Source organism: Neltuma alba, unplaced genomic scaffold (genome assembly GCF_004799145.2).
Source record: "Neltuma alba isolate B1F8T4 unplaced genomic scaffold, ASM479914v2 tig00000266_pilon, whole genome shotgun sequence".
Taxonomy (NCBI): domain Eukaryota; kingdom Viridiplantae; phylum Streptophyta; class Magnoliopsida; order Fabales; family Fabaceae; genus Neltuma; species Neltuma alba.
In genome coordinates, this window is record NW_021631983.1 from 12,794 (window position 1) to 40,382 (window position 27,589).

At 38.1% G+C, this 27,589-nt stretch overlaps 4 protein-coding genes and 1 long non-coding RNA gene across 5 annotated transcripts; 4 read left to right on the forward strand and 1 right to left on the reverse strand.

The window, feature by feature from the left end:
• Positions 1 to 5,066: 5,066 nt before the first annotated feature.
• Positions 5,067 to 6,043, forward strand: LOC114711944 (uncharacterized). The gene is made up of 2 exons (XR_003737182.1): positions 5,067 to 5,096; positions 5,859 to 6,043. It is a non-coding gene; the product is annotated as an uncharacterized LOC114711944 (long non-coding RNA).
• A 1,124-nt stretch (positions 6,044 to 7,167) lies between these two features.
• On the reverse strand, positions 7,168 to 7,635 carry LOC114712468 (uncharacterized). Its single transcript, XM_028897048.1, has one exon. It carries the CDS (start codon positions 7,633 to 7,635, stop codon positions 7,168 to 7,170), a length of 468 nt encoding a protein of 155 aa, XP_028752881.1.
• A 2,380-nt stretch (positions 7,636 to 10,015) lies between these two features.
• LOC114711996 (probable 1-deoxy-D-xylulose-5-phosphate synthase, chloroplastic) lies at positions 10,016 to 16,704 on the forward strand. The gene is made up of 10 exons (XM_028896475.1): positions 10,016 to 10,352; positions 11,483 to 11,602; positions 11,716 to 11,880; positions 12,122 to 12,272; positions 12,477 to 12,745; positions 13,477 to 13,756; positions 14,326 to 14,618; positions 14,910 to 15,188; positions 15,390 to 15,674; positions 16,326 to 16,704. The coding sequence occupies exons 1-10, from the start codon at positions 10,206 to 10,208 to the stop codon at positions 16,476 to 16,478; spliced, it is 2,142 nt and encodes a 713-aa protein (XP_028752308.1). The 5' UTR covers positions 10,016 to 10,205; the 3' UTR covers positions 16,479 to 16,704.
• Positions 16,705 to 18,724: 2,020 nt separating this feature from the next.
• LOC114712561 (probable boron transporter 7) lies at positions 18,725 to 22,010 on the forward strand. Its single transcript, XM_028897138.1, has 11 exons — positions 18,725 to 18,825; positions 18,926 to 19,008; positions 19,133 to 19,325; positions 19,433 to 19,571; positions 19,914 to 20,079; positions 20,177 to 20,343; positions 20,515 to 20,688; positions 20,783 to 20,878; positions 20,986 to 21,111; positions 21,210 to 21,517; positions 21,623 to 22,010. Exons 1-11 carry the CDS (start codon positions 18,725 to 18,727, stop codon positions 22,008 to 22,010), a joined length of 1,941 nt encoding a protein of 646 aa, XP_028752971.1.
• Positions 22,011 to 23,661: 1,651 nt separating this feature from the next.
• On the forward strand, positions 23,662 to 25,805 carry LOC114711851 (cytochrome b-c1 complex subunit 7-2). Its single transcript, XM_028896308.1, has 4 exons — positions 23,662 to 23,840; positions 23,980 to 24,137; positions 24,636 to 24,683; positions 25,448 to 25,805. Exons 1-4 carry the CDS (start codon positions 23,747 to 23,749, stop codon positions 25,514 to 25,516), a joined length of 369 nt encoding a protein of 122 aa, XP_028752141.1. The 5' UTR covers positions 23,662 to 23,746; the 3' UTR covers positions 25,517 to 25,805.
• Positions 25,806 to 27,589: the final 1,784 nt, after the last annotated feature.

The window sequence follows — 27,589 nt, forward strand, 5'->3', positions numbered from 1 at the left end:
TCTGCACATAGGCCGGCCCATTGTGATGTACGAATTCTCAAGTGGATTGGGCCTAGGCCTATAGACTCGATAGTCCGATGTTCATCATTCCTCACTCCTTTTTTTTTTTTTGAGTTGAAAGGTGAATTTATTGCTCAAAAGTATTTACAAGGGTAAGACAAGCTGACAACAAACAAGACCAGAAGGACGCAAGAATTAACATAGAAGTCGACAGGCTCTCATAGATTGTTCACAAAGAGCAATGACTTCATTGACTAGCAGCGAGGCTTGCGTAATTTCTTGTCTGAAAATATTGCGGTTCCTTACGTCCCAAAGGCACCAACATAAGAGTCCAAAAGTGGTACACCAAGCAGGGTTGGATTTGTGAGTTCGTAGGTTGTCAAGCAGCCAATCATTGAAGGGCGTTGAAAGGAACTTAGCTAGCTGGTGGTCTGGAATGATCAACTGCCAGCAGTCCGACACTAGCTTGGACCTTCGCAATACATGGTCTAGGTCCTCACTGTCCCAGCCGCATACTCCACAGGTATCTTGTTCGGCCATGTGTCTTTGTCTCCTTTCTCTATCTGTGAGTAGCTTATTATGCATCGCCAACCACAAGAAAGTTCTAACTCTTTGGGCTCCCGGCCATTGCCATGCATATTTCCATTTGGCGTCTTCGATGTGCTCTTAGTCTGATTTTATCAAGTTGTAAGCTGAACTGACAGTGAACTCACCATTGCTATTGAACCACCATGTCCCACGCCTTGGGAGGCTAGCATGTGCTCCCTGCGGCAGGGGGCTACTAGAGATTTTTTTGATTAAGGAGCTGGGCAGCTTGTCTTGTATTGTGGTTAAATCCCCTTTTCCATCATTTGAGACGAAGTTGCTTAATGTTATTTGGCGTTCTTCATTTGAAGTGGGTGTGTAAGAGAGATTAGCAAGTGGTCCTAGCTCACCCACCCAGTGGTCAGTCTAGAACCTTATATGCTCGCCATTCCCAACGTCCCATTTGATCCCCAATTTTGCAGCTTCCCAAACAGCGCTCATGTTTCTCCAAAGATGGGAGCTGTTGGCTGTTCTCATTTTATCTATAGGGTATCCATTCCACTTGTATCTGGCCTTGAGTACCTGAACCCATAACAGGTTGGGCTGGTTAATGAGCGCAAATATTAACTTCATGAGGAAGGCTGCATTTTGACTTTTCAACTCGCGGATTCCATCACCACCTTGGTTTTTGAGTTGGCACATGTCCTTCCATCGGAGAAGGTTAACACTTTTGTGATGCTCCGTTCTACCCCATATAAAGTTTCGGATTAAGGTTTCCAGCCTTCCACAGACTGAAATGGGAATCTTAGTCGTTTGCATAGCATACAGGGGAATGGTGGAAAGAGCAGATTGTGCAAGAGTGATACGCCCTGCTAAGGATAAGGAGTGAGCTTTCCATCCTGAAAGTTTCTTCTACATGCGTTCCTCAATGTATCGATATGTGTCTTTGGTGACACGGCCATGCAAGAGAGGTACACCCAAATATTTTCCCAGTTGCTCTGTTTTTTGAAAACCTAAGCTGCTACATATTGAGTTTACCGTAGAAGCTGCAACGTTCTTTGAGAAGTAAATGTTAGTCTTTGCTTGGCTCACTCAATGCCCGGATGAAGCACAAAAGTTAGCAAGGATTTGATGGATGAGGTTTACTTGCTGTTGGTCAGTGGAGCTAAATAGGACCAGATTGTCAGCGAAGAATAAATGTGACAGTTGAGGTCCGCCCTTTCCCAGCTGGATAGGCTTCCACTGTTTTTGTACTACCGCCTTGTTTATGGTTTGGGAAAGCTGCTCCATACATAAGACAAAGATGTATGGGGAGAGTGGGTCACCTTGCCGAATCCCCCTCTGTGTGTGAAGGGCTTACTGGCTGAGCCATTCCAGAGAACCTGCATAGTCGACCTCGTACTACATTTCATAATGAGTTGAACAGTACGATCCGGAATCTTTGCATTAAGAAGTGTATCTTCAATGAAATCCCATCTCAGTCGATCGAAGGCCTTTTCTAGATCCACTTTGATTGCCATCCAACCTTGTTTTCCAATCTTTCTTCTCATCGTATGTATGACTTCTTAGGCGACGATTATATTGTTTGTGATATTCCTTCCTTGTATGAAGCTAGATTGGAAGGGAAGTGCAAGTTGTTCCATGATTGGTTTCAACCTATTGGCAATGATCTTAGTGAGCAATTTGTAGATTGTAGTGCATAGGCTAATAGGACGGGACTCTCTCAGTGTCTGGGGTTGCTCTACTTTCGGGATAAGACAAATGAGAGTTTGGTTAAAGTGCGGCTCAAGCTCCCCTCCTTCGAAGATATCTCTAACTCCCTTAAAAACAGTGTCACCAACTATATCCTATTGGGATTGAAAGAAAAGAGCGTGCATACCATCAATGTTGGGGGCTTTTAGCAGGTGCATGTCAAACAACACCTTCCTGGTTTCTTCTTGGTGACTGGGCTACTAAGCAAGAGAGCGGAGGACTCATTACATGGGGGAAACATGCCCTTATTGTATCGCACAGGCTGCTGGTTCGGGTCGGAGGTGTAAATGTGTTGAAAGTAAGCTGACATCATTCGACTGAGCTCTCTCTGATCAGATTCCCAAACACCATCTTGATTCTTGAGCATGGAAATTCTATTACGGTGGCATCTTATTAATGCTTTAGTGTGGTAGTAAGTCATATTCCGATCACCTTCATTAATCCATTGGCTCTGAGATTTCTGCAGCCATGGGAACTCCTCTCTTAGACATATGTTCTCGTATTCAGAAATGAGTGATTTTTCCCGATCAAGTAGGAAGCTAGAGAAAGGTTGTCTTTCTAAAGCTCTTTGCATCCCCAGGAGGCGTTTACGAATGTCCTTTTTGCTTTCTCCGATTGAGCCAAATACATCTTTGTTCCATTTTCTAGCTGCTTCTGTAAATTTTTCTAAATTCTCCCAAAGCCCTTTTTCTTGGTTCCAGCTATGCAGAACTAAGTCCTTGAAGCCTGGATGCAAGGTCCAAGATGTGAGGAACCGGAAAGGATGGTTTGGGGCGTTTGGGCTTGGTTCTCCTTTAATTAGCAGAGGGCGATGATCACTCTGGATACGCAGTAAATGCATGACTTGGGTGCTGGGTCTGCCTTTTAGCCAACTGTTGTTGCAGATGGCTCGGTCTAAACGAACAATTAGGCTACTCCGTTTCCAAGTATATTTGGGCCCGACAAAGCCCAGATCTACAAGGCCCGTTTCTTGAACAAAATCTCTGAAGGCATTACACCCTGTTCTGGAAGGAGAAGCCCCTCCTTGTCTTTCATTGGCTTTTAAGGTTGCATTGAAGTCTCCAGCCAGTAGCCACGTATCTTGGGCATCTATGGGAGTTTGAGTAGTTCTTGCCACATATTCCCACGAAGAGATTGGTTGGGGCTCCCATAAACGGCAGTGAAGAACTTATGCCCATTGCGTGAATTATCTTCTATCGCCATATGAATGAATTGTCTGTGATTAAGCAATATCGTGGTGTTTACTTTGTCAGACCACAGGACCCATATTCCTCCAGAAAAACCAGAGGCTTCTACCCTGTGCGAGTTAGGATATCCAGTCTTCTTGATTACTCTGTTAGCTTTAACTCCCAATATTCTTGGTTCCATCAGGACAATAACGTTCGGTTTGTATTCTTGAAGCAAGGATTTGAGTACAACATAGAACTTCCTGGCTGCAGCCTCTTGGCAATTCCAGACAAGGAAAGCTTTATCCATAAGAAGGGTGGTTTTAGTGCTCCATATAGGAGCGGTTCGGCAGTATATCATCCTCAAGGCCGTTATCCATGGCCTCTTCTAACACTGGTTCATCCTCAGATTAGATCGTGCTCCCCAGGGCCTCTGCCAAAGCTTTTGTGAGTTCCTCCGATGGAGATCCAATTTCCTCTTTAGGCTTGGGCTTCAGGTTTTGAATCTTGACTACAAATTGGATTTTGTATCCAGTTTTTGTTGGGCTCTTGACGAGTAGCTTTTTTGGGAGTTCTGTAACATCCCAATTTTTTTTATTTTATTATTCCTAGTGTTTAGTTAAGTTTAGAAGGAGTTTAATGCTTGATAAATGAGTTTTATTCTCTATTTATTTAAGAGAAGAGAATTATTGAAAATAAGATTTATAAAATATGTATATGGAAATTACTGAATAATAATAATAAAACAGATTAAAAAAAAAAAGGAAAAAAACGGGGTACCAAACTATAATTTTGTCCCATTTTAATATGGGGTCTTTAACTGGAATTTATGCCAAAACATTATTTTAACCGTTGGGGGGCCAGAGAGAGAAACATTTCGACGTCTTTCTTTTTCACCTTCTCCGGCGCCTTCTCTCATTTTTCCAGTAGGGTTTCAACTTTGCAGATCATTTTGGTAAGTCAAATGACTTCTTTTCATTAAACTCTCTTCATGAAAGTTTTTCCACTCATCTAAATCTATCTAATGATGATAGTTTTATACTGTTTAGAGATAATTTTTGGGTTTAGGGTTTGAAGCAAGTGTTGAGTTTTGATGATAGGTAAGCATAATATTGTAGAGCTATTTTAGTAGATCATTTCTATCAGTTTAGTTTTATTTATCGACTGACCTAATATTTTTAAATGAATTATTTTAGTTAAACAGATATTTATTTATGAAAAATATGATATTTATACCATGAAACTGTTGATTAAATTATTTACTTAGATGCATTTGATGTATATTGAATTTTAATGGTTGGTTTTTGAGATTTAAAGTTAAAAAGGATTTTTGAATTTTAAATATGATAATTTCAGATTTAAAAATTTGAGAAAAATCTGTATTAAAGTAAATACTTTGAAAGGTTTAAATGAAAATTTTGGATTGTGAGGATATATAAATTTTGTGCTAAAAGACTTAATTATGGGTTATGAGAGGTTTGGGTTTAGCATAGAATTAGAAACTTTAACTTATATATATATGTTTTAGTTTAAGTAATTAATTAAATAGCTTGTGTATTGATATGTAAATGTATTGGTTGTGTAGATTAAATTATTGGGCTATTGGTATGAGCACGGGGCTAACCTTGTGGTAATACTTGTTCTAGACAAGAGGTAACCACTTTCCACTTATTATTCATGCTCGTAGGTTGTTTGTGATTGATTTTGAATTATAAGGAATTTATGAAATATTATTGAATTACTATGTGAGCTATGAAAGTATGTTGTTATTGAAATTGTCTTGTGAGACTTTTGTTGCAAAAGATATATGTTTACTATTATGATGATCTCAGGTATTATGAGTTAATTGAAAAATGGAAAATCCCAATTGATTTTTACATGTTGATGATTGTTTATGAATGCAATATTTTGAGTGTTGATATATGAGGGGTGGCGGATGTTGATGATGGGTACTATAACAAAGAGGATATAAGGGGGTGAATTATGTACATTTGAGGATATAAGGTGGTAGGGCCATCAGGTGTACACTGATTGGTCCTTTGGCCCAATTATTCATTATAGGGCATTGACACCCTATTAGTAGACTAGAGGGGGAACCCATGGTCCGGTCTTGTGCTCTGTGGATTTTGGCCGGTCCATATCACTTGATCGGTGAGCTTGTCTAATTACCAGTCACATGAATGAGGATTTAGCCCATGGGTTTAGTCAGAGGATATAAGGTGGGTGGATATAAGGGAGGTGAAAAGAATATTGATTGTACTTTTTATATGCTTTGACAATATGAAATTTGTTGGAATACTATGAATTTGCAATTGTCTCACTTGACACGTCACGAGCACTTACTTGTATGCTTGATAGTAGGATTGTTGGTTACTGAGACTTTTGTCTCACCCCGTTGATTTAACACTTTTCCAGGTGATAGTTCCCGTTCGGGTCAGTCAGGGAAGGCTCCGGAAGCTTGAGCTGCTATTGCAAAATTGTAGCGCTTCCACCCTTTTGATTGTGTTGGATAGATGTATATTGCCATGATAGGGCCCATTCCACATACTCTGATATGTTTGAGATTGATTATTTTGACAGTGTACTTTTGAGAACTGTTACTGGACTGTATGCTGGTAGAAGGCCGGAGGCCTTTAGGCATTTGCATGTGATTTCTTTTGTTTGATATGAGTGGTGAATCTACAGTGATCTTTGACATCAAATGACTTTTGATTTTGTTGAAAGTTATGAAAGGTACTATTTAGTAAAATCGTGTTATGGGCTTATGGTTGAAAATGATATTCTAGATTCATAATACCCAAAGCCCTATCCATTATGAATATCTTTTTGCACGCAGTTAATTTAAGAAAGTTCTTTTAACCATGATAGACATATTTATGGATTGGTTTAACTCTTTTTCTATCATGGTTAATCTCATATGATTTAGAATGTTTATATAACCATGATAGTATTTCTAAATATTTTTACAAAGTTTCTTTTCTATCATGGTTAACTTTTTGATATTGATTAATTTATAAGTGTAGTAGTTTCGTTGTTACAAGTTCTCCTTGCCTTCTTTATGCTTTACTTGGCTCGGCCCAGCAGCAGGCCTAATGTCTCCTTCGATTAGTTTGAGAGCTTGCCTTGCGTCACTAAGAGAAACAACTTAGTGCTTACTGGCATCCAGAGTTGTTGGGACACGTGTCTCCTTGTAAGCGGGAGTATCGAAGATGGTGACGGCTAGGGATTTTGGTTTTTGAGTTGTCTTGGAGTTTGCCTTCTTTTCTGACTTCTTTCCGCTAATATCTATTGACTTGGTTGCCCAAACTTGCTTTTGGGTGTGCTTCGGCATAGCAGGAGGCACTACGGCTTCAGTGCTAGGAGTAACAGGATTGGCAGTGCTATTTTCGTGAACTATAACTTCATCCGAGGTAGCGAGGGGTTCGAACCTGCTACCGCCACTTCTATTAGAGCTGGTAGGATCATCACTAGCTTTCTTGTTAGGCCTGCTACCCCATCTTCCTCTGGGCTGTACCTTCATCCATGCTCCATATTATTGGGTTTCACGCGCATAGGACTCAGCTTCGGCGAATTGTGGCGTTGGTTGTGCTGGAGTTCCTTCTTGCTCTTCGATAGTCGATTCCTATGCCTGTTGAGGTTTCTTTTTAGCAGCACAAGAAGTTTCTAAGTGTCCGTACTTCCCATAGCAATAACAGATGGTTGGCAGCCCCATGTATTCAACGAACTACATAGTGCCATCTAGCTTGATCTTGGAGACGAGAGGTTTGGTAGGGTCGATTTTTACTACCAATTGAGCGAATCTTGCCTTATCCACCCCAGCTGTATTGTAATTAACCTTCAAGATGGTGCCAATGACTTCCCCAATGGCTCGGAGAATGCTCTTGTGATAGTAGTGATAAGGGAGGCCTAGCAACCGAACCCAACCATACACCTGCTTGATCTCTAGGTTTTGAGGGGAGATCGTCGGTTCCCATGGGTGTACCATGAGATAGTGACCTTGCACCACCCAGGGTCCTCCCAGTATCGCATGTTGATAGTCCCATTCCTTCTCAAACTTCACTATATAGCAACCGCCTTCGAGTTTTGTTAGCTTGTAGTTCCCGGTAGGTTGCCAAAAGGTGCATATTTTAGAGTGGAGGATATCTTGCCTTACATAGCGGCCTAGCACCTTAACAACAACAGTGAGTCTCATGCATTGGGTCATGAAAGATTTAATTTGTTCTGAGAAGGTGATCGGGGGATAAGTCCATCCATGTTGACCATGACATCGTCTTGTTTGATAAACGGCTCTCCTGCTATGTTATCCTGTTTTCGGGTGTTCTCTCCGGAGTCCCCCATGAGCATATCTTTAAAGGAGGGTATGTTTTCCCTTGCTTCCGCATGCTCTTCGCTTCCTTCGTCTCTGTTCCTGCAAGGTGCAGACTGCTCAGTCGGTCCTTCATCGGCGTCCTTGTCCATTTCGTCAACTTGATCATCAGGGAATAATTGCTTCTGTACCTCATTCCAGTTATTATTGTTAGAATCTATAATGAGGCTTTCCATTGTATCCATGTCATTTGAAGTCTCACTTTTATCTCGTAGCTTCACTTTCTTGGTAGTCCTGTTTTCATCCTCTCGAGGCGTGCATTCAATCTTTCCAGCAAGTTCGATCTCCAAACTCCTCTCCATGGTGTCCTGCGTTTGCTATTCTATCTTTCTAGTGCTTTGTGGTAGTTGCGTAACACTCTTTGTCTTCCATTGCAGTGGGCAACGGAGGTTTCTTGCTTGCCGGATACCACCAAGAGGTGGTGGCCCAGCCGTGCACAGTTCTTAAGTGAGAGAATCTCTCTCTAACTCTCTCTCTGCTTTTTCCTTTTACTTGTGTCCGCTCCTCACTCCTTTTTTTGTTGTTTTGCCGGTGAAAAAATTGCACTCGTTAAAACGAAAACATAACACGGTCCAACAGTGAAAATAAAGAAAAGTAACAGCACAAACAAATAAGGCAATCACCAACAGAATTAGGTCTAATAGAAAGAGCTGGTCCCTTCATAACATGATAAATCAATATTTGAATCCCTTTTGAGAGAAGTGCCTACATTTAGTACCCAATAATGTCTTAAATATGATTGCCTTCAATAGGAGGATACCCATACTTTAGCAAAAAAATTAAGGCAATCAACAATGGGAGATGAGTCTATCCATTACAACTTAGAGAATCAATGTTGGAATCTCCACAGAAAGAGATCCTTATATTTAGTATCTGATGATGCTTTGAATATGATAATCTTCAATAAGAGAATATTTATATCTAAAGAGGAAAAAAAAGAAAAAAAAAAAGGCAATTATATGACCAAGACATCATCAATGTCCATGATAATTCATACCATTTATATACCCCTCTCCGTTCTTAATATGAGAGTCCTTTAAATACATTGAGTAGAAGATGGTTTGTTTTTTAGTTAAAACATATACATATTTACGTTATTTTTAATTGAAATTTCATTGCTAGATGTTATCTCTACTCCTAAATATAAGGCATAGTTTGTAACATAATATTTAAAATCGGAGGCAGTATATCATTGTATATTGATTGTAATAGCAAATTTTAACACATCACGGATATTTTTTGAAAATATGCTAGAGATAATTTGAAAATAGGTGTTATCTTACCAAAAAAGAAGAAAGAAAATAGAATTAAAGGAGTATATATATTTTTGGTCATGTATGATAACAAATTAACTTTCCTAATTTTAAGACAAACTAATGAGGTTCGAGATATTTTGTTTGGTTCCAGTGAACTTTTTATTGTACATGCCCCTCTGATCAGTATATGTTTTTACATTAATTGTAATAATAAATAGTTGCATGCATCACAAATTTTGTGATTTCTTCCCTCGCGAAATAAATGAAAGTTTTACTTTAGCTGGTGTCATAATTGATATGAAAGTTAAACTCAACAAAACATATTTGTGCAGCATTAAAATCTATTTATTACAATCAAAACATTACAATATATAATTTCAATTAATTAAAAATGGCGCATATATATAACTGTTTCAATTAAAAACAGAAACTATCTTTTATAATGAGCTTGTAATTAAATCGATATTCTTCAAAAAAGGATGAGAAATTAGTAAATAAAAAAATGAAAAAAAATAAAAACAAAAAAAATGCTTAGAATAAGATAGAGGGGGAATAGATTTGGACATTTGGTATGTCAAGAGGGAAAGAAGGGATTTTACTTATATGGTGAATGATTTTACTTTTTTATTAATAAAATAAATTTCGGACATGATAAGTTAATGTAATAAACTAATAAAGTCTGGCCAAAAAAAAAAACGTTAATGTAACAATGGAAAGATAAAATCATTTTAAGTGTAGTAAACACTCTCATACTCTATACGATAATTTATTTTACTGTTTATAGTATGGTAGAATAAAAGCAGTTACTGATAGAGGATGTTTAGATGACATGAGAAGTATTTTTAAAAAATATTTTTTTTGATAAACTTCTCCATCTATTTATTTTCACAGTGTAAAATATTGGTTTTATCTAAACACCTTGTTGATGGCGTTTATAGCGTTTTGGGGGTGTGATTCGCCTATTCGTTTTCTATGATTCTCTTCCACGTCTCTCCCGTCGTTTTGTAAACTTCATCTAGAATTCACTCCCGGTTTATATCGAAGTCTTTCATATCTGCTCATGTTCAAAAGCTCCAGCTGAGGAATCATGCTTACCAGCGATTTTCTGTAAAATTTGAAGAATTCGGTCATTTTTTTGTGATGGGTGCCGCATCTGCCAGATACCCATTCGGATTCACCGTTCACTCCAACCGGAAAGTGCACAGCTCAAGTTCCGAGTTTCCTCTTAATGTGGACGTTTCAAGAATTAGTCTGTGCCCAAGCTTTGTGTCCTTCACCGCTTCAAAGGTATTTTTAATTGTCATTTTTCTTTAGAGGGTTCTTAGGTTCCCATTCCTTCCCCAAACAAAACAGTTTGCACGTAAGCATTTACAGTTTTTTTACTTTATCTTATAATGCTATCATCATTCTAAAGGAAGACGCAACTATGAATTTCATCTAAGTCACATGCCTAACCTGCAAATGCATTGGCACAGAACATTCCACATTGTGCAGTCATATTCAATTTCATTTTTCTGTTGCTTTATTTTATTGAACTTTTTTCAAACTTCCTATTCCTTATATATAGAATCGATCAGACTTCGAAAGGGTTCGACCGAACGACGTTTTTCATTAAAAAAATTTAAATTCAAGAAGGGGGCTATATTATGATTAATTACATGAAGTTTGGTATATTTCTTCTGTCCTAAACCCAACAGATTGAAAACTTGAAAGCTGGTCAGTTTAATAAGGTTTTTGCTGGATTGTAAAAGCTTTAAAAGCGGTAAGATAACCTGGATAATTAATATGGTGTCAAACTGGCAATTAACTGGCTTGAGTACCTCAAGATGCAAGGCAGCGATGAAACTTGCTTGGCATTGCATGGACACACTATTATATACACATGGTTTCAAATGACGGACCAAGAGGAAAATTTATGAAGCCATAGGAGGTTTAATTCCACGATTTAATTTTGCAGAGGACTTGAAATTGAACATTTTATTAGATGTTCTCCTTAGTCCTGGGTTGATTGAAATTACAGAGCCTATTAGCAAACTTTTCTATCATTGTACGAAGGATTTTATGATATTTATTGGAAAATCCTTGTGTGAATTTACGAAGATCTACACCCTTTGGTTTTCCTGTTAGTCACAAAACTGCGAAAACTGCCTTCTTCAGTATTTTCTTGAGGGATAAATAGAAAGAAAATATTTATCGACAAATCTGAGGTATACTTGTTAGAATACATGGGCTGAAGTGCAGCATAATATGTGATATGGGCTTGTAAGGTGACTGTAACGAGAGACGCATAAGAAGTGTGACAAGCTTAAAATCTTAATTGTACAATGTCATTATCTCCTTAACAAATATTCTAGTAAAAACTTATGTTTCATTAATTATTTGAAAAGCGGGTTGTATCTTGTATGATCTTGATGCAGGGTTTTGTAGACCGTATATGTGCACGTCCTAATATTGATGATTTCAGCTGGGAGAAAGTGCCAACACCCATGCTTGATGCAATTGATAATCCTCTTTGTTTGAAGAACTTATCTCTTAAGGTCAGTTATAAGCTCAAAAGCATTTCTATCTTTTTTTTCCCTCTTGGTGTTAATGTTACATCATTTTTACATGCAAGCTCACAGCATCTTATTTCCTATATCATAATTTGTAGGAACTCAAGCAACTGGCTGGTGAAATCCGTTTGGAATTGTCTTTGATGATGTCAGATGCACACATTTCATTTGAAGACAGTCTGGCAGTGGTGGAACTGACCATTGCAATACACCGTGTTTTTCATGCTCCAGTGGACAGGATCTTGTGGGATGTTGGACAACAAGTAAGATTTTATCATCAATGCTTGTGCCCTATTTTCTTTTCTTTTTCCTTTTTTTTTTTAAAAGAAGGGATTCCTTCTCTCCTTTGGGGGAGTAAAGGAGAGGTACAGTTTAAAAGTTGATATGGTATACCTATTTGTTAACGATCTTATGACTGATATCCCTTTCTTGGATTTCATTCTCTAATGAATTGTTGAATGACCTTACTTGGATAATGTAGTCTAATCAATATGTTGTTAGCAGACATATATACATAAGATTCTTACTGGAAGGAGATCCCTCATGAAGACAGTGAGACAAAAGAATGGCCTTTCTGCATTTACATCCCGATCCGAGAGTGAATATGACGCATTTGGTGCAGGTCATGGATGCAACAGCATTTCTGCTGGACTTGGTAATTTATGGATCCAGTTTTACTGATTATTCTTGGCAAAAAAATTTTCATGTTATACACTATTATGAGCATATTCATTGGAGTGGTGGGAGATATTTTTTTCCTGCATTGAAAGGCCACATCAGGTTTTTTGTGTCATTAATTAATGAATTTCTATAATGTTTCTATTGAATCTTGAAGTCATATCTATATATTTAATTTCAGGCATGGCAGTCGCACGAGATGTGAAGGGGAGGCGAGAACGTGTAGTTGCAGTTATCAGCAATTGGACAACTATGGCAGGTCAGGTCTATGAAGCCATGAGCAATGCAGGATATTTGGACTCAAATATGGTTGTGATTCTGAATGACTGCCGTCACTCTTTACATCCAAAAGTTGAGGAGGGCCCAAAGGCGTCAATCAATGCATTATCTGGTACCCTAAGCAGGATCCAGTCCAGTAAATCCTTCCGAAGGTTTAGAGAAGCTGCTAAAGTACGCTTCTTCTCGTTGTTTGCTGAGAAAAAAAACTAGATATTGTAAATGAATGTTAAATAAGTTGTGTTCCATATGTGTGGGATCCCTATGCTGAAGTTGTGAATTTATACTTAATACACTAATATTAAAAAATCACACTTCTTTGCTTCATAAAGTGGGAACTATTAGTGCAAAATGCATTTTCTCAGAATGAAATACTAATTAGAATATCATGATATGAATGGTCGCATGCCCCCCCCCCTTCTTCCTACCATTATAAGGTTCTGGTTTTAATCAATCGTGTGGCATCTTCGGATAACCTTATTTAAAGATGTCTCTTTCTATCTGTGTACTACTGAAGACATGCGTGTTCAAGCTTAATTCTCTCTTTTCCCTTTTATGTGCATATTTTTTTTCTCATTGTTACATGGTGGAGCAGTTTTGGGCAAGTTTGTGATTTCATTACAAAGCAGATGATGTGCTCATTATTTAATATCCTTCCTTTGAAACTCCATTATCATTTTTTACCGTTGACTAATTCATATTTTCAATAATAATAGTCCTTCTGTCCGGATGTTCTTTGATCTTTTTAATCTTATGTATTCAAAAAATGAATTTTATTTATTTTGTTATGGGCACTGAGCTTTATGGGGCCATCGCAAGATTTCATTGAAGACAACATAATTAAAGCGTTTCTCCTATGCTTAGTACTCACATTACATTGAAGTGATTGTTTGTGCTTTTGTCAGGGTGTTACCAAGCGAATTGGTGGAGGTATGCATGAACTGGCAGCTAAAGTTGATGAATTTGCACGTGGTATGATGGGTCCTCGTGGGTCCACTCTTTTTGAGGAGCTTGGATTGTACTACATTGGCCCTGTGGATGGGCACAACATTGAGGAGCTAATTTGTGTTCTAGAAGAAGTAGCATCTCTTGATTCAATGGGCCCTGTCCTGATTCATGTAATAACTGGTGAAAACCAAGGAGTAGAAAATAATCAGAGCAATGTAGCAGATAGGCAGCCGGATGGTAATGCTTGCTCCTATTTTATTATTTTGTTACAATTAGTAGTATTTCTCTTCTTTAGTTGCCACCAAGCATTTGAGAAAATGAAATCACCTTTGCTTCGGTTGGAAACACAAAATACACATGCGCGCACTCAGCAGGACACTAATACTGGGAGGAAATTGAATTACTTCATCTTTCATTTTGTTTTGTTGTTTTTTTTCTTTTCGGCCAAACTTCATCTATTGATGGACTTAAATGATGTAAAAATCTTGTGGCTTCGTATGACTGAGTTCCTGATGTATAAAGCATATAATACTCTATATATACTAAAAAAATATTTCTTTCCGAGATGCTTTTGATTTTGAGCTAAAACATGCATTGCTTGGATTTGGCCTCTTCATCTTTGGGTTCAGGTTCAGGTGGATGTTATCAATTTTTTATGGGTGCAAAGCCATCTCTTCAGTTCCTTTTGCATGTCAAAGGATGACGGCTCAGTTTCTTTCTGGCCTCGCTTATAAGATATTTGCCACCTATCGATAATGGTCAGTTAAGTCTTATGGTCTCAGAAGTTATCTATTCGAAATTTTCAGGTTCTAGCAACTTTGATTCATTTCATCAACCTAGTCGACCTCGGACATATAGTGATTGCTTGGCGGAAACTTTGGTCATGGAAGCAGAGAAAGATAAAGATATTGTGGTAGTTCATGCAGGAAATATGATGGAACGGTCATTTCAACTGTTTCAAGAAAAAATGCCAGACACGTTTTTTGATGTGGGTATGGCTGAGCAACATGCGGTTACATTTGCATCTGGTCTGGCATGTGGGGGATTGAAGCCGTTTTGCATAATACCTTCTTCCTTTCTTCAGAGAGCTTATGACCAGGTTATTTCTCACCATTATTTCTGTATGACTTATAGTAACGACCATCTATTCTTCACAGACAATCAGGATTGTGAAGAGAAGTGTAGTTATAGTTGAACTCAGCAAAGGTTTTAATGTGAAGCAGAAAGAAATGGACTATTACTATTACTTTTATAATTTTATGCATGATTCTCTCTCTCTCTGTGTGGGCTTGTCTTCTTAGGAGTGCACCTAATCATATGTGCAAGGCATGGTCAATGAGTGATTAGATATTGTGAGTAGGATTTTTAACGTTGTCTTGGGCATATGCAGGTGATCCATGATGTTGATCAACAGAAAATTCCAGTACGTTTTGTCATTTCAAGTGCAGGATTGGTGGGTTCTGATGGTCCCCTCCATTGTGGAGCATTTGATATAACGTTCATGTCATGCTTGCCAAATATGATAGTCATGGCACCATCTGATGAGATTGAGCTTGTGCACATGGTGGCTACTGCCAGTCATGTCAATGATCGGCCTATTTGCTTCCGGTATCCCAGAGGTGCTTTAGTTAGCAGCAACTATACTGCATGCAATGGGGTTCCCATGGAGGTAATTTCTGGGCACCCTATTTCCAGGATACGTTACAGGTTGACAAAAGCTTATATAAATTTGAAAGGGGTAAACTAATTGATAGTTTGTTCAGACCAAATATAACCTGAGATCTCCACTTTCCCTAGAATTTTCATAATATAAGATATTATGATGTTTGTTTTTTAAGTTGTTGAGGCACTCTTTTATATTTGTATACAGATTGGAAAAGGGAGAGTTCTTGTTGAAGGAAGAGAAGTTGCTCTACTGGGATATGGATCAATGGTTGGGAACTGCCTAAAAGCTTACACACTTCTTTCAAAGCTAGGGATCGAGGTCACAGTTGCTGATGCAAGGTTCTGCAAGCCCCTGGACATCAATCTTCTCAGGCAGCTTTGTAAAAACCATTCGTTCCTGATTACTGTTGAGGAAGGATCTATTGGAGGATTTGGTTCTCATGTTGCTCAATTTTTTGCTCTTGATGGACAGCTTGATGGGAAAATTAAGGTAATTTCTTCATGCCATGTGGAGAGGCCTTTCTTGAGTTTTTATTTCCTTGATTAGTAAAGTTCATCTATTAAAGATAAGAGAATTATAAGCGTGCATCTCGCGTCCAGGAAGCCATGATAAATTTTATAATAAATTACATAGATCTCTCGCGAATCTATTGAAATTATGAAGACTTGATCTCCATCTTCAAAATTAATATGAACTTCTTTTGAATTTGGTTAAAATTACATAGATCTCTTATTTGCTTTCAAAACCCACGCTGAATCGCAATGTAAACAACACAAGCCTCTCTTGAGTGATTTTAGCAAAACCTGGTAAGAGGTTTTAAAAATAGTAGGGAAATTTATTTTAACGAGGTTCATTTTTAAGTTTGGAAAATAGAAAAACATTTTAACCTTTAATAAAACTCAAAGGAAGTTTCTGTAATTTATTACAAAACAAATTGTCGGTCCTATTGTGACCCGGAGGTTGAGTTAACTCGCATTGTCTATAGCTTATGAATAGTAAAATTTCTTATAAATTCTACAATATATATACGTATACGTGTGTGCGTGCGTGCGTGCGTGTGTGTGTGTGTGTGAAAATTGATTTCATTTTATCTGCCAACCATCTGATATCTTAATTCTCATTTGGAACCAACTCTGCCAGTGGCGACCTATTGTCTTACCGGACAATTACATAGAACAGGCATCACCAGATGAGCAACTTGATCAGGCAGGACTGAGTGGACACCACATTGCTGCCACAGCTTTGAGTTTGCTGGGCCGTACCCGGGAAGCCCTTCATTTTATGTATTCATGACTGCTATCTTCCATGTTCAGTATGAGATGCTGAAGGGAAGTTGATGGATTAATGGAGTTCAATCTTGAAGGCCTTACATAGTTGATTTACTGATCCATTGATTTTTGTATATAAATAGTTTACATGAGATATCTGTGTTGATTGTACAGTACTAATGCTAGAATGAAATAGATCAGTTCGTTATATACACAATGGAGGTTGCTCCATCACAATGCATCTTCTGCCATGTTCTTTCTTTCTTCTTACTGATGTAATGTGTGGCATCATACAGAGATATTGGACGTAAGATTCGTATGGCATCCATAGAGAAACTTTGATACGAAAGAATGTGATGTGAAGTGAGAGAGGATTAGCAAACTGATGCCATTTCTCACTGTAGCTCTTTGCTAAAGACTTTAGTTGTTCACCTAACGTGGCTCATTAGCGTGAAGTGTCCTCCAGGTGCCAAGCTTCGGCATGTTGCTCCATTTTATGCGTCATTCTTCCGCCTTAGAAGTATTTGAACATAACATGCAAGCCTAGCCTACACTCCAATAGCTATGACCTATGACGCAGCCAGTTTATTTGGAGGCAGATTTTCCATGACCAGTCTTGCGCACTCTACAAAGACAAAATATAATTAATTAAGCTTTTTTTAAACTCATATTGTTGATGGTTTGTTGGTCAATTGACTGTAAGAAAAATTATACCGAGTTTTCTTTTTCTTTTTCCGCAACTTGATCCTTATAGAAGTTGTATTTTTTATAATTAATTATTACATTTAATGAAGTTTATTAAAAAAAACAAATATTTCTTACCTAAAATATGTTTGCCTGCTGAGGCGGGGGAAAACTTAGTGATTAATGGCTAGGGCAAGAAAATCTGAGACCAGCAAGTGGCCGAGCGGAAGATATTAGGCATTGTAACTCAAATTTAAACTACAAATGAGACTGACGAAAAAAAAAAAGCTAAAAATTTTAACAAAATTATTAAAAAAGAATAACTCCCTCATAATTAAAACCTAATATATTTTTCGAAGTCACACGATATTGTTTCATGAAAAGCTTTATGTACTGTGTTATTATGTTGATAATTAGACTTATTACAGATTTATTTCTTTAATATATTATTATATATGCGTATAATTATTTTTATTGAGTTTTTATTGAATTGTTGTCAACTTATAGTCAAAGATTTGAATGAATTAAAAGCTCCTAATTAGTAATTATAGTTATACTATCAGTGAACGTAGGGGATTTTTGTAGAAGAAAAAGTCTGCCCTCAAAACCACTGGTCAATACAACTAGGCAAGAAGGGATCCATATTTTAATTTTTTGCCAACGGAAGGATCCACTTTTTTGAGCCAATAATAAAAAGGGAAAATAAATCAGAGCAAAGGCCATTGATTGAGTGAGCCAATCAAGTGTAAGGACGTGGCAAGCAAAGCGAGATCCTTGGATATAGAAATATGGAGGTTCCAGGTTGGGCCCCACAAAACCCGCCTTGCATGGCTGAACCTACTAATTTTTGCACGTCAATTGCCACCCTCTCCTCCAGCCACTCTCATCTCCTTCTCTCTCTCTTTCCGGCTTCCAGCTTTAGAGAGAGAAAAGGAAATACCAGAAATTAGGGTCCCCACCCCCTAACGTTTCTTCTGGATCCTCCGCCCTCACTCTTGGCCGCCGTTAATCTTGCCTCACTCCCGCTTTCGCAATATTTGCCTTCGCCTGTTCGCCGTAAGGCTCCCCGCGGGCCCCATCCTCTCCTTCAGAACTACGTACGTTCTTCTTCGTTCTTTCCTGCTGCATGAACTTGATTCCGCATAGTTTACTTTTGCTTCCGTTTGTTTAGACTTTCCACAGTAATGATGAATGACCACAGGAAAATTTTGTGGTGCTGTATTCTATTATTTCATCCGGTACTCGTTTCTTACCGGTCACCAGTCGAACGGATTTTTAAGATTTATGTCTTGTGCATGGTCGTTGGATATATATAAATATATATATATATATGTTGCATGAACTAATCATCAAGCTTCATGCGATCTTCTCCGCAAATTTCCGAAAAGCATTATCGAAGAAAAATGAAAACAATAAAGACGAAATGGGTTCTAAATCATCTTATAATTAGTGATGGTACCCGTTTTGTTGCTTCTGTGTAAGCTGTAATATGCTGAGGACGCTGAGCAACTCATGATGAATCCTCGTTCCATGTGAATCTCTCCTTTTCATATGTAACCGTTGCGTAAATTTTTTCTTACATCAGCAATGGGCAACATGAAACCGGGTCAGGGAATAATTGAAGATTTAAAAGGAAGGGCTGCATGTTACAGACAAGACTGGATTACCGGAACCTGTTCTGGCTTCAAGTAAGTCTCCCCCATCCTAGGCCTGCTTACATGCAAACTGGTAATTAATGTATGTCTCATTCTGAACTTAACTATGCCTAATCATTTTGGTCTATGCCAGGATATTGGGTCCAACTTTTTATATCTTTTTCGCTTCTGCTTTACCTGTCATCGCCTTCGGAGAGCAGCTTAATAGAGATACAGGTAACTCCTAACAGCTTTAATTTGTATTTTTCGTTTGTCAAATGTAAAGTTAAAAGCTATTTGGCTTGGGTTGCAAAGTATGATAGTCGCTGAAAAGGCTTTAAAGAAAAACCATGTTTTCCAGATGGAGCATTGAGCACGGTGGAAACATTATCATCTACTGCTATCTGTGGAATTATCCACTCGATATTTGGTGGCCAGCCTCTGCTGATTTTGGGGGTTGCTGAACCCACTGCTATAATGTACACTTATTTGTACGAGATCTGCAAAAAAAGGCCAGAACTAGGTGCCGAACTGTTTCTGGCTTGGGCTGCTTGGTAAGCACCATCGATCTATTTTTGTTGGCTTTATCAATACTTGATTTCTTCCAAAGTACACAATATTAGAACTTAATCTAACATACATGCCCATCATCAACGTACAGGGTTTGTGTTTGGACAGGAATCATGTTGATTCTGCTTGCAGTTTTTAATACGTGCACCATTATCAACAAATTTACAAGAATCGCCGGGGAACTATTTGGCATGTTGATTACTGTTCTTTTCATTCAAGAGGCTATAAAGGTATTGCTTCCCCTTTTCCAGCGAAGTTGATGGCAAATTATTACTGTAATTAAATTTATGTGTAGTCTAACTACCATTGATTATTGATTGTAGTTTCCCATTTTATTCAGATTATTCTATCATATTTATTGTGAATTGATTTAATTGTATATATAGCAGGAAATCCTAATGAATCTAGTAAATATAGATATGAATTATATAGGCACAATCAATTATAATAATTATACCTTGAAGGGGTTAAAGTCAGACTAAATAAAAGAGGAAGCTACAATTAGGGAAAGCACAAATCCACCTTAACCAGATTAGTTTTAATTAAAGCAACTGTTTGACTTCGAATCGCAGGGACTGGTAGCCGAGTTCCAAGTGCCTAAGAACGAGAACCCAATGTTGGAGGAATTTCAATTCCAATGGCTATATGCAAATGGCTTGCTTGCCATTATTTTCTCTTTCGGGGTACTTCTCACTGCCCACAAAAGCAGAACTGCAAGATCATGGCGTTATGGAACAGGTGAATGAAATCATACGCAGAAAGAAGCTTTCTATGGTTCTCATGTTAGGCGTAATTTATCTCTTAACTACTTTGGTCTTCTCTATGGGATTCACAGGGTGGATGCGAGCTTTCGTTGCAGATTATGGGGTTCCAGCGGTGGTCTTGCTCTGGTCTGCGCTATCTTATGCTGTTCCAGCCAAAGTCCCGCACGGTGTTCCCAGAAGGCTGGTTTGTCCCCTTCCTTGGGAAGCTGAGTCTCTGTACCACTGGACAGTAGTCAAGGTGTTAATGTTATGCCACGGCATGCTTCTCTGTTTTTTCCATATATTGATCTCGCCATGCTATGCACGTATATATTGCTTCAATGAAACAATATTATGAAGTACCAGTGAGATTTACTTAGTGCCACGCAAGCCATACTAGATCTATTTGACGATGAACTACAAACTGCAGGACATGGGTAAGGTACCAGTGCTTTACATCTTTGCGGCAATTATTCCTGCCGTGATGGTGGCAGGTTTATACTTCTTCGATCACAATGTAGCTTCCCAGATGGCTCAGCAAAAGGAATTCAACCTTCAAAAACCAGATGCTTACCACCACGATATGTTCCTGCTTGGAATTATGGTTTGTCGTTTCTGCCTCCAAAATTTCATAGAGAGCAAATCTTTCTGATGGTGTTTCTTAATTTTACATTTATAATATCCGTATGGATTTTTAGGCTTTGATTTGCGGTCTCCTTGGGCTTCCTCCATCAAATGGTGTCCTTCCACAATCCCCAATGCATACCAAGAGTTTGGCAGTTCTTAAGGGGCAGGTAATTGATATCATCTTTAATCTGCTTTAACCATTTAATCAGAGCTTATAAGTTCTTTAATTTAAACTCGAACACATTCTTACCTCTATGACTTGATTAATTCACAGTTGATGCGAAAGAGAGTGGTTAAAAAAGCCAAGGAATGCATTAGGGAACAAAGGAGCAACTCTGAAATATACGGAAAGATGCATGATGTGTTTATAGAAATGGATACAGCCCCAACGGTAAGTATGGTTTTCTTGGTACTTGGAAGCTGTGTGTATATATGAAGGCATTTGATGAAGAGCATCTGAATCAACCTTGTTTGAAATTTTGAATATGGAATCAACAGAAACAAGAGTTGGCGACTTTGAAGGAGGCTGTGATGAAACCTCATGAGAAAGACGGTGTACAACAAAAATTTGATCCTGAGAAACACATTGATGCTTATTTGCCTGTCCGAGTGAACGAGCAAAGATTAAGCAACTTTTTGCAGTCCTTCCTCGTGGGCGCGTCCGTTTTCGCCATGCCATTTATTAGAATGATACCTACCTCAGTTCTGTGGGGTTATTTCGCTTACATGGCCATTGACAGTCTCCCAGGGAATCAGTTCTGGGAAAGGATTTTGCTTCTCTTTGTCACCCCAAGAAGGCGTCACAAGTAAGCCCCCTTGTGTACATATATATGTAATGCTTACCCCATGCGTCTTTAATTGGTTACTTTTCAAGTTGTTGTTCTGATGTTTTTTGGGTACGTTTTGGGCAGAATTTTGGAAGGTGATCATGCATCATTCGTTGAATCAGTGTCGTTCAAAACCATAGCTCTCTTCACACTGATGCAGTGTCTGTACTTTCTGTTCTGTTTCGGGGTGACATGGATACCTATTGGTGGAGTATTGTTTCCACTGCCATTCTTCCTTCTCATAGTGATAAGGGAACACGTGCTTCCCAAGATATTCAGCAATGGCGATCTCCAGGAACTGGATTCTTCTGAGTACGAGGAAGTTGCCGGTGCCCCTAAGGATCCCACTGAAGTCCCAGAAGCGGATGAGAAATCAGACGATTTCTTTGACGCAGAGTTATTGGACGAGATGACAACCCACAGGGGAGAGATGAAACATAGAATGAGTTTCACAAGTGAAGACAAATACTAACAGGTAAAACAACTAGAACCTACAGAACGCTACTCCTCTTCATCACAGCTGGCTTTCAATATATCTTTTGCAGTAAAGTATGGCATTCATGGATGTATATAAAGTAGACAGGTTGATCCAGAAGATGCCATCGGAACATGATGATGAATTTGGCAGCTGGTTGAGATATATAAATATATACATATATATAGAGAGAGAGAGATGAGATTGGGTTCCCATATTAAGAGCGATCCTCAGGAGAGTTTGTGCTCGTGATTCTTTGTATGGTCAATTAAGGTTGAAGATCAATTATCTTCTCTGGAGTCTGGAAAGGATTCGGCGGAGGAAGGGAAGGAATCGTTTGAACTTCTGAAGCGGACTCTGATCAATTTTTAGCAGGAAAAGAACTTCGAATTGATGTTATCATCAAGAGTTATTTTTTTGTTTCCCTCCTTTGAGAAATTTATCAAAAGGGTTAGGTGGGTTTGGAGGAAGAGAGTTTTTACGAGAAACAAAAGATGGAAGATCAATGAAATGAAAATATTCATCTTCTACTGTTCTCGATGTATCCCTTAGGATGATAGATAGGATTACAATTTATTGTATGGGCATTGCATTAATTGAGTGGCTTTTTTTATGTACTAAAGTACAAAGCATTTTTTTTTAACGATGGTTTTTGTTATACTAAAGAATAAAGCATTTCTTTTTAAATATATATAGACACCCATTTGTATCTAGAATGTTTTTTCATGCATGCAAACAAAACTCACCCACATAGCCACCTAAAGTTTTAAATAGCAAGCAATCTTTTTCAAAGGAGGAAATCGACTAAATATTGTTGGCAAAAAAAAAAATCGACTAAATATTGACAGGGTCGAATATTCACTGATCTTCTATATCTGTTAAAAAAACATTAGACGGATTTCACATATAAGAATAAGTTCGCAACAAGAGAGTGGCGAGGCCACCAAAAAAGATAGTGGGAGTATAGGCTTTCATCCTTTTTTTTTTTTTTTTTAAATACCAGCTATAGGCTTTTATCTTAATCTTGTAACAAAAATTGAAACGTGATATTTGTGGGGACAAAAATAAGTTATACGTAGCGCTTTCTCATCAAAGCAAAGCAAGCCTTGCTTTGTTGTTGGCAAAAACAGAAAAAAGCAAGCCCTCCCTTAATTCTTCCTGGCTTAAATTGTCCGACCCTAATTAAATTAATATTTTTTTCATAATTAAATTTATGATAAAATTTATGTTAATTTTCTTGTATCTTTGGCCTAAGTTTATAGAGAAATTTTTAAGCAACTAACAATAATCAAATAACAAATGTTCATACTTTATAGGTAAATTTATAAAGATACATACATATTATTTTAACAATTAACAATATTAAAATAATAAGTGCAGTTAGACTGTTAAACAATTTGATTGATACAAATAATTTGACGTAAAATTTATTCTTAATTTAATGTTTAGTATGAAGTATGAGAATTTTTTGTGGCTATAGATGTTTTTTTTTTAAACTATTTATGCGGAGATGTAACTTTTTTATTAATAAACGAAGGGGAAAAAGTTGTCACCAAAAAAACAAGGGGGGGTGTAAAAAAGTAACGAGAAAACGTCGTCGTGCAGCCTTAGGAGGGTCACTGCGACGAGACAACAAAAGCCCTTGCTCCTAGATTCATCGAGAGAGATCAAATATATCAGCCACAGCCACAAGAGGGACGGGTTTTCGTCGAGTAAATCAGCGAGAAGGATCAATGGCGTCGTTCTTGCAGTCATTTCTGGATCCTAGGAAGAACTGGTTGGCTGCTCAGCACATGAAATCCATGTCCAAACGCCTTCGCAATTACGGTTGCTCCTTCTCCTTTTTCTCTCTTATCTCCCTCTTTTCGAATCCCTAACCTTTTTTTTGTCAAAATTTCAAACCATTCTCTGTGCCACTGCTTTGTGGAATTCTTTATCTTTTATTAATGTTGATTTTGGGGAATAGGCCTACGGTATGATGATCTCTATGATCCCTATTACGATCTGGATGTGAAGGAGGCCCTGAATCGTCTGCCTAGGGAGATTGTTGACGCACGCAATCAGCGCCTTAAGCGCGCCATGGACCTTTCCATGAAGCACGAGTACCTCCCCGACGATCTTCAGGTTCATCTCCTGTTTTTCGTTCTTCCTGCTTTGTGTCTTCTGGCTATTATTTTCTTGATTGGGCCTCGCATAACTAGAGTTGTGTGCACGTGGATATCGAGAACTTAGTTTGAGGTTTTTGAATGATAAAATCTATTGAATTTCTGTTCTGTATGCTTGATGAGAAATTGGTAGCTGGTCTGGCCTTGGCTTAGATAGCAAGGTGGGAGCGGGTCTTAGTTTCATTAGCAATTGGACTTGGAAATGCGGAATATATGTGACAGAAATTATATAATATTTTGAACTGATGGACCAGGCTGACATATCGGAAGTTTTTTTTTTTTTTGACCATGACATATCGGAAGTTGAAACCTTGGATTATGCATCTTTCTTGCATATATGAAAAGGGGCACTTTCATGACTGACATCCACACCATCATTCGAAAGCTAAGTTTAAATTGTACAAACTGCATTTAAATTTAATGATGCAAATGCTGATGTCTTTCTTGTCAATGACAGGCGATGCAGACACCATTCAGAAGTTATCTTCAAGAAATGTTGGCCCTTGTAAGTACTCCCGTGTTTGATAACTAGATTTGTGGTGACGGTGGTGGGTGTACATTGTAAAATTCCGCAGCTGATTTTACTTGTTATGATTATATCAATCGTTTGCCTTATGGTCCTGTTTTTCTGTGCTTTCCATAGGACATGACATGAGAACGTTAACTATAATTTTCTTTTGTTTTCTTTACGTTAACTATAATTTCCTTTTCTTTCCTTGTCTTTTTTTCATGGCATGGATCCTTTTGTCCGATCTCTGTGGCCTCAGTGTTATTGTATCGTGCTTCATGACTTGACAATATTCTGCCATATCTAGGATTTTCTTTTTCCTGATTCATTCTTGACTCGGTATGATTGTTAAGGTTAGAATGAGTGTATTCTTTGCTTCATAATTATATTTGCATGCGAGTAGTGTCGATAATGAACCAAAGTAATGTTTTACGTTAAAAATATTTACCCTTTCCGTGGAAGAAAAACACGCAGAATAATTTTCCCTGGAGTGATTTTCGAGTCTGGGCTGCGCCCAAAGCTCCATGTATACATGTAATTGTTCTAAGGATAATGATCAACAAAAGAATATTTATGTGTTGAATTGGCCGATTTCGTGCTCTTTTTTTTTTTTTTTTTGGTGGGAAAGGTGTCTCAAGACCTTTGCTTTATGAGCCACTTGATATCAGTATTGTGCAGAGTTGCATGTACATGAAGAAGTATTAATTGTCCAATTATTTTAGTAAGTGCCCCTAAAATGCTTTGCCACCCACGTTTTGCAGGTGAAGAAGGAGAGAGCAGAGCGTGAGGAATTGGGAGCCTTGCCTCTTTACCAAAGAACCATTCCTTGAGAGCATCATATGTTGCTTGAAACTGCTTCGATTGGAGCAGGATCTTGTTTGAATTGTATTGCTGTTTGATAGTTTCTTTTTATTCTGTTTTTCATTGGGAAAGAAAGATGGACAACCTCTTTGGCTTTTCCGAGTTCATGAACCGCATTTTTGAAAAGTCTGGACAGTCGTCCTCAAGCTCTATCTAATAAATATATCTAAAACCTTTCATAAGTCACTCCCATGTTTGGCGGAAATTTATGTCCCAAGATATTCTTTCCGCAGTAATGTTTTAGTCCGAGTTGAGCTATGCATACAATCTGGAAATCAACCATTATGTTGGTATATGTCAGATGGTTCCCGGTAAAACTTAATAACTGCACTGACGTGCGGCATTTACCTCTTGTGATTTTCGTTGCAGTGAAAGACTAGTGAAGTACCAGCATATCATTCATGCATTGGCTGCCTCACGACATGAAATGCTGGATATAACATTGACGCGTGTCTAATAATTCTAAAAGCAGTCTTTTCAAACTCTTCTAATTGTTTTATTCCTTATTGGGAAAAAAAATGGTTCAGTTGGATTCAATTGATTTTGTTGGATCTTATACATGCTTATCTTGTGGAGCAGTTCACCCATGTATCTTAATTTTTCGAAGGAAAATGAACTTTAAAGTGTGGACGTATGGTCGTTGGTCTCGTCTAACCTGCAAAGTGTAAAAGACAAGGAGAATGAAACTGAAAACTGCTCTTGTTACTGAGTAAAAGGAGTTTGGTCAATAAACATGAATCATTATTGGACAAAAATTAGAGAATGGGATAAGAATCGGGGACGAGCGAGGGAGTGAAATGGATGAACAAGTACCGTAGTGTGACTGGTGTCGATGATGTTCAATTCATCCCATGAGCTTCCACCATTTTCTCATAATCCTCCATAACTGCATCTCAATCACCCACATGCCTCTTCTTCCTCCCCCCTCCTTGTCTCTTTCACTGTGTCACTGCAATTACTTTTTTGACCCCGTAGAATACCTATTTTTCAATCATTGAGAGAGGAAAGCACATTTAATTCGTGTCGGTGTGCGCTTAAAGCACCATTATTCAACCAAAAATGAAAAGCACTGAACTGAACTGGGTTTGGGGAGAGATTCATGGGATTGGCCCCCCTTCTCAGACACAAGCATATGAGTTCATATGAAACTATGAATGAACCTCGGGAGGGCATCTAACGTAGCGTTGTCCGTCAAATCACACTGTTAACTTTACCCAAATTGCAATAGCACGTGGTTGCGCGACCCCCACCCTCCCTGACTTCTTCAGTTTTTACTATACATGTCTGTTCAGTCATATGGACATATTAACTGAATAAATATATTACTATTTCCCGCCTCATCGTATTCAATTTTCCAAGTTCATGTTTGTTTAAGTCACATGTGTTCATTCCATCACAATAAATTGTCACCAAGTCTGCTCAACAACCCCTAGCATATCTCAATCCATCGTATATTAATAAAAAAAAAAAAGTAAAAGCAAAATCTCTGGTTTTTATCTCCACTTCGAAATTACAGTGAATATGTACACGCAGGACATTTCAAGGACCAATTGAGAAGAAATATTCTGTTTCCAACAAGTGATTGTCGGCAGTTCAATATCGGCTGACTTTGTTTGCTCCTATGCTTTTTCTCTTGCCCCGAAAATTCCAAAGTTCGCTTACAGTGTTAATTTGATTATATTTGCAACTCAACTTTTGGTTTAGCTTATGTTGAGTAATATGAACAAAATATGTGAGAAAAATTTTGTTTTGTAAAGTGTAAGAGTAATTTTTTGTGGAGATATCGAATACCCATTTAATCTCGTGTTAACTTTTATGCTTGAAAATTAGCTACAAGTGGAAACTAGGCTTGGTGAAGTGTTTTAGTCATTTTTAACATTTGATATGAACAGATCCAGTTCCTCCTGATTTGTATGATTCAGGATAAGATTCAGTACTTTAAGCTGTCCAACATTAGATGATGTACTGCACATGTTATGTCCCTTAGCTTCTTGCATCGTACATGTTGAGATCAATCACTCATATCATAACTGCCCTATTAA

What these genes read in the sequence shown, in the direction of transcription:
- LOC114712468 (XM_028897048.1), bottom strand. Translation starts at nt 7,635, where the DNA reads ATGAGACTCACTGTTGTTGTTAAGGTGCTAGGCCGCTATGTAAGGCAA.
- LOC114711996 (XM_028896475.1), top strand. Translation starts at nt 10,206, where the DNA reads ATGGGTGCCGCATCTGCCAGATACCCATTCGGATTCACCGTTCACTCC. An exon ending in TGTCCTTCACCGCTTCAAAG is followed by an intron (nt 10,353 to 11,482) that starts GTATTTTTAATT and finishes ATCTTGATGCAG; the next exon opens with GGTTTTGTAGACCGTATATG. An exon ending in TTCAGAGAGCTTATGACCAG is followed by an intron (nt 14,619 to 14,909) that starts GTTATTTCTCAC and finishes GGGCATATGCAG; the next exon opens with GTGATCCATGATGTTGATCA.
- LOC114712561 (XM_028897138.1), top strand. Translation starts at nt 18,725, where the DNA reads ATGGGCAACATGAAACCGGGTCAGGGAATAATTGAAGATTTAAAAGGA. An exon ending in CAGCCCCAACGGTAAGTATG is followed by an intron (nt 21,112 to 21,209) that starts GTTTTCTTGGTA and finishes TGGAATCAACAG; the next exon opens with AAACAAGAGTTGGCGACTTT. An exon ending in ACCCCAAGAAGGCGTCACAA is followed by an intron (nt 21,518 to 21,622) that starts GTAAGCCCCCTT and finishes CGTTTTGGGCAG; the next exon opens with AATTTTGGAAGGTGATCATG.
- LOC114711851 (XM_028896308.1), top strand. Translation starts at nt 23,747, where the DNA reads ATGGCGTCGTTCTTGCAGTCATTTCTGGATCCTAGGAAGAACTGGTTG. An exon ending in CAAACGCCTTCGCAATTACG is followed by an intron (nt 23,841 to 23,979) that starts GTTGCTCCTTCT and finishes TTTGGGGAATAG; the next exon opens with GCCTACGGTATGATGATCTC. An exon ending in ACCTCCCCGACGATCTTCAG is followed by an intron (nt 24,138 to 24,635) that starts GTTCATCTCCTG and finishes TGTCAATGACAG; the next exon opens with GCGATGCAGACACCATTCAG.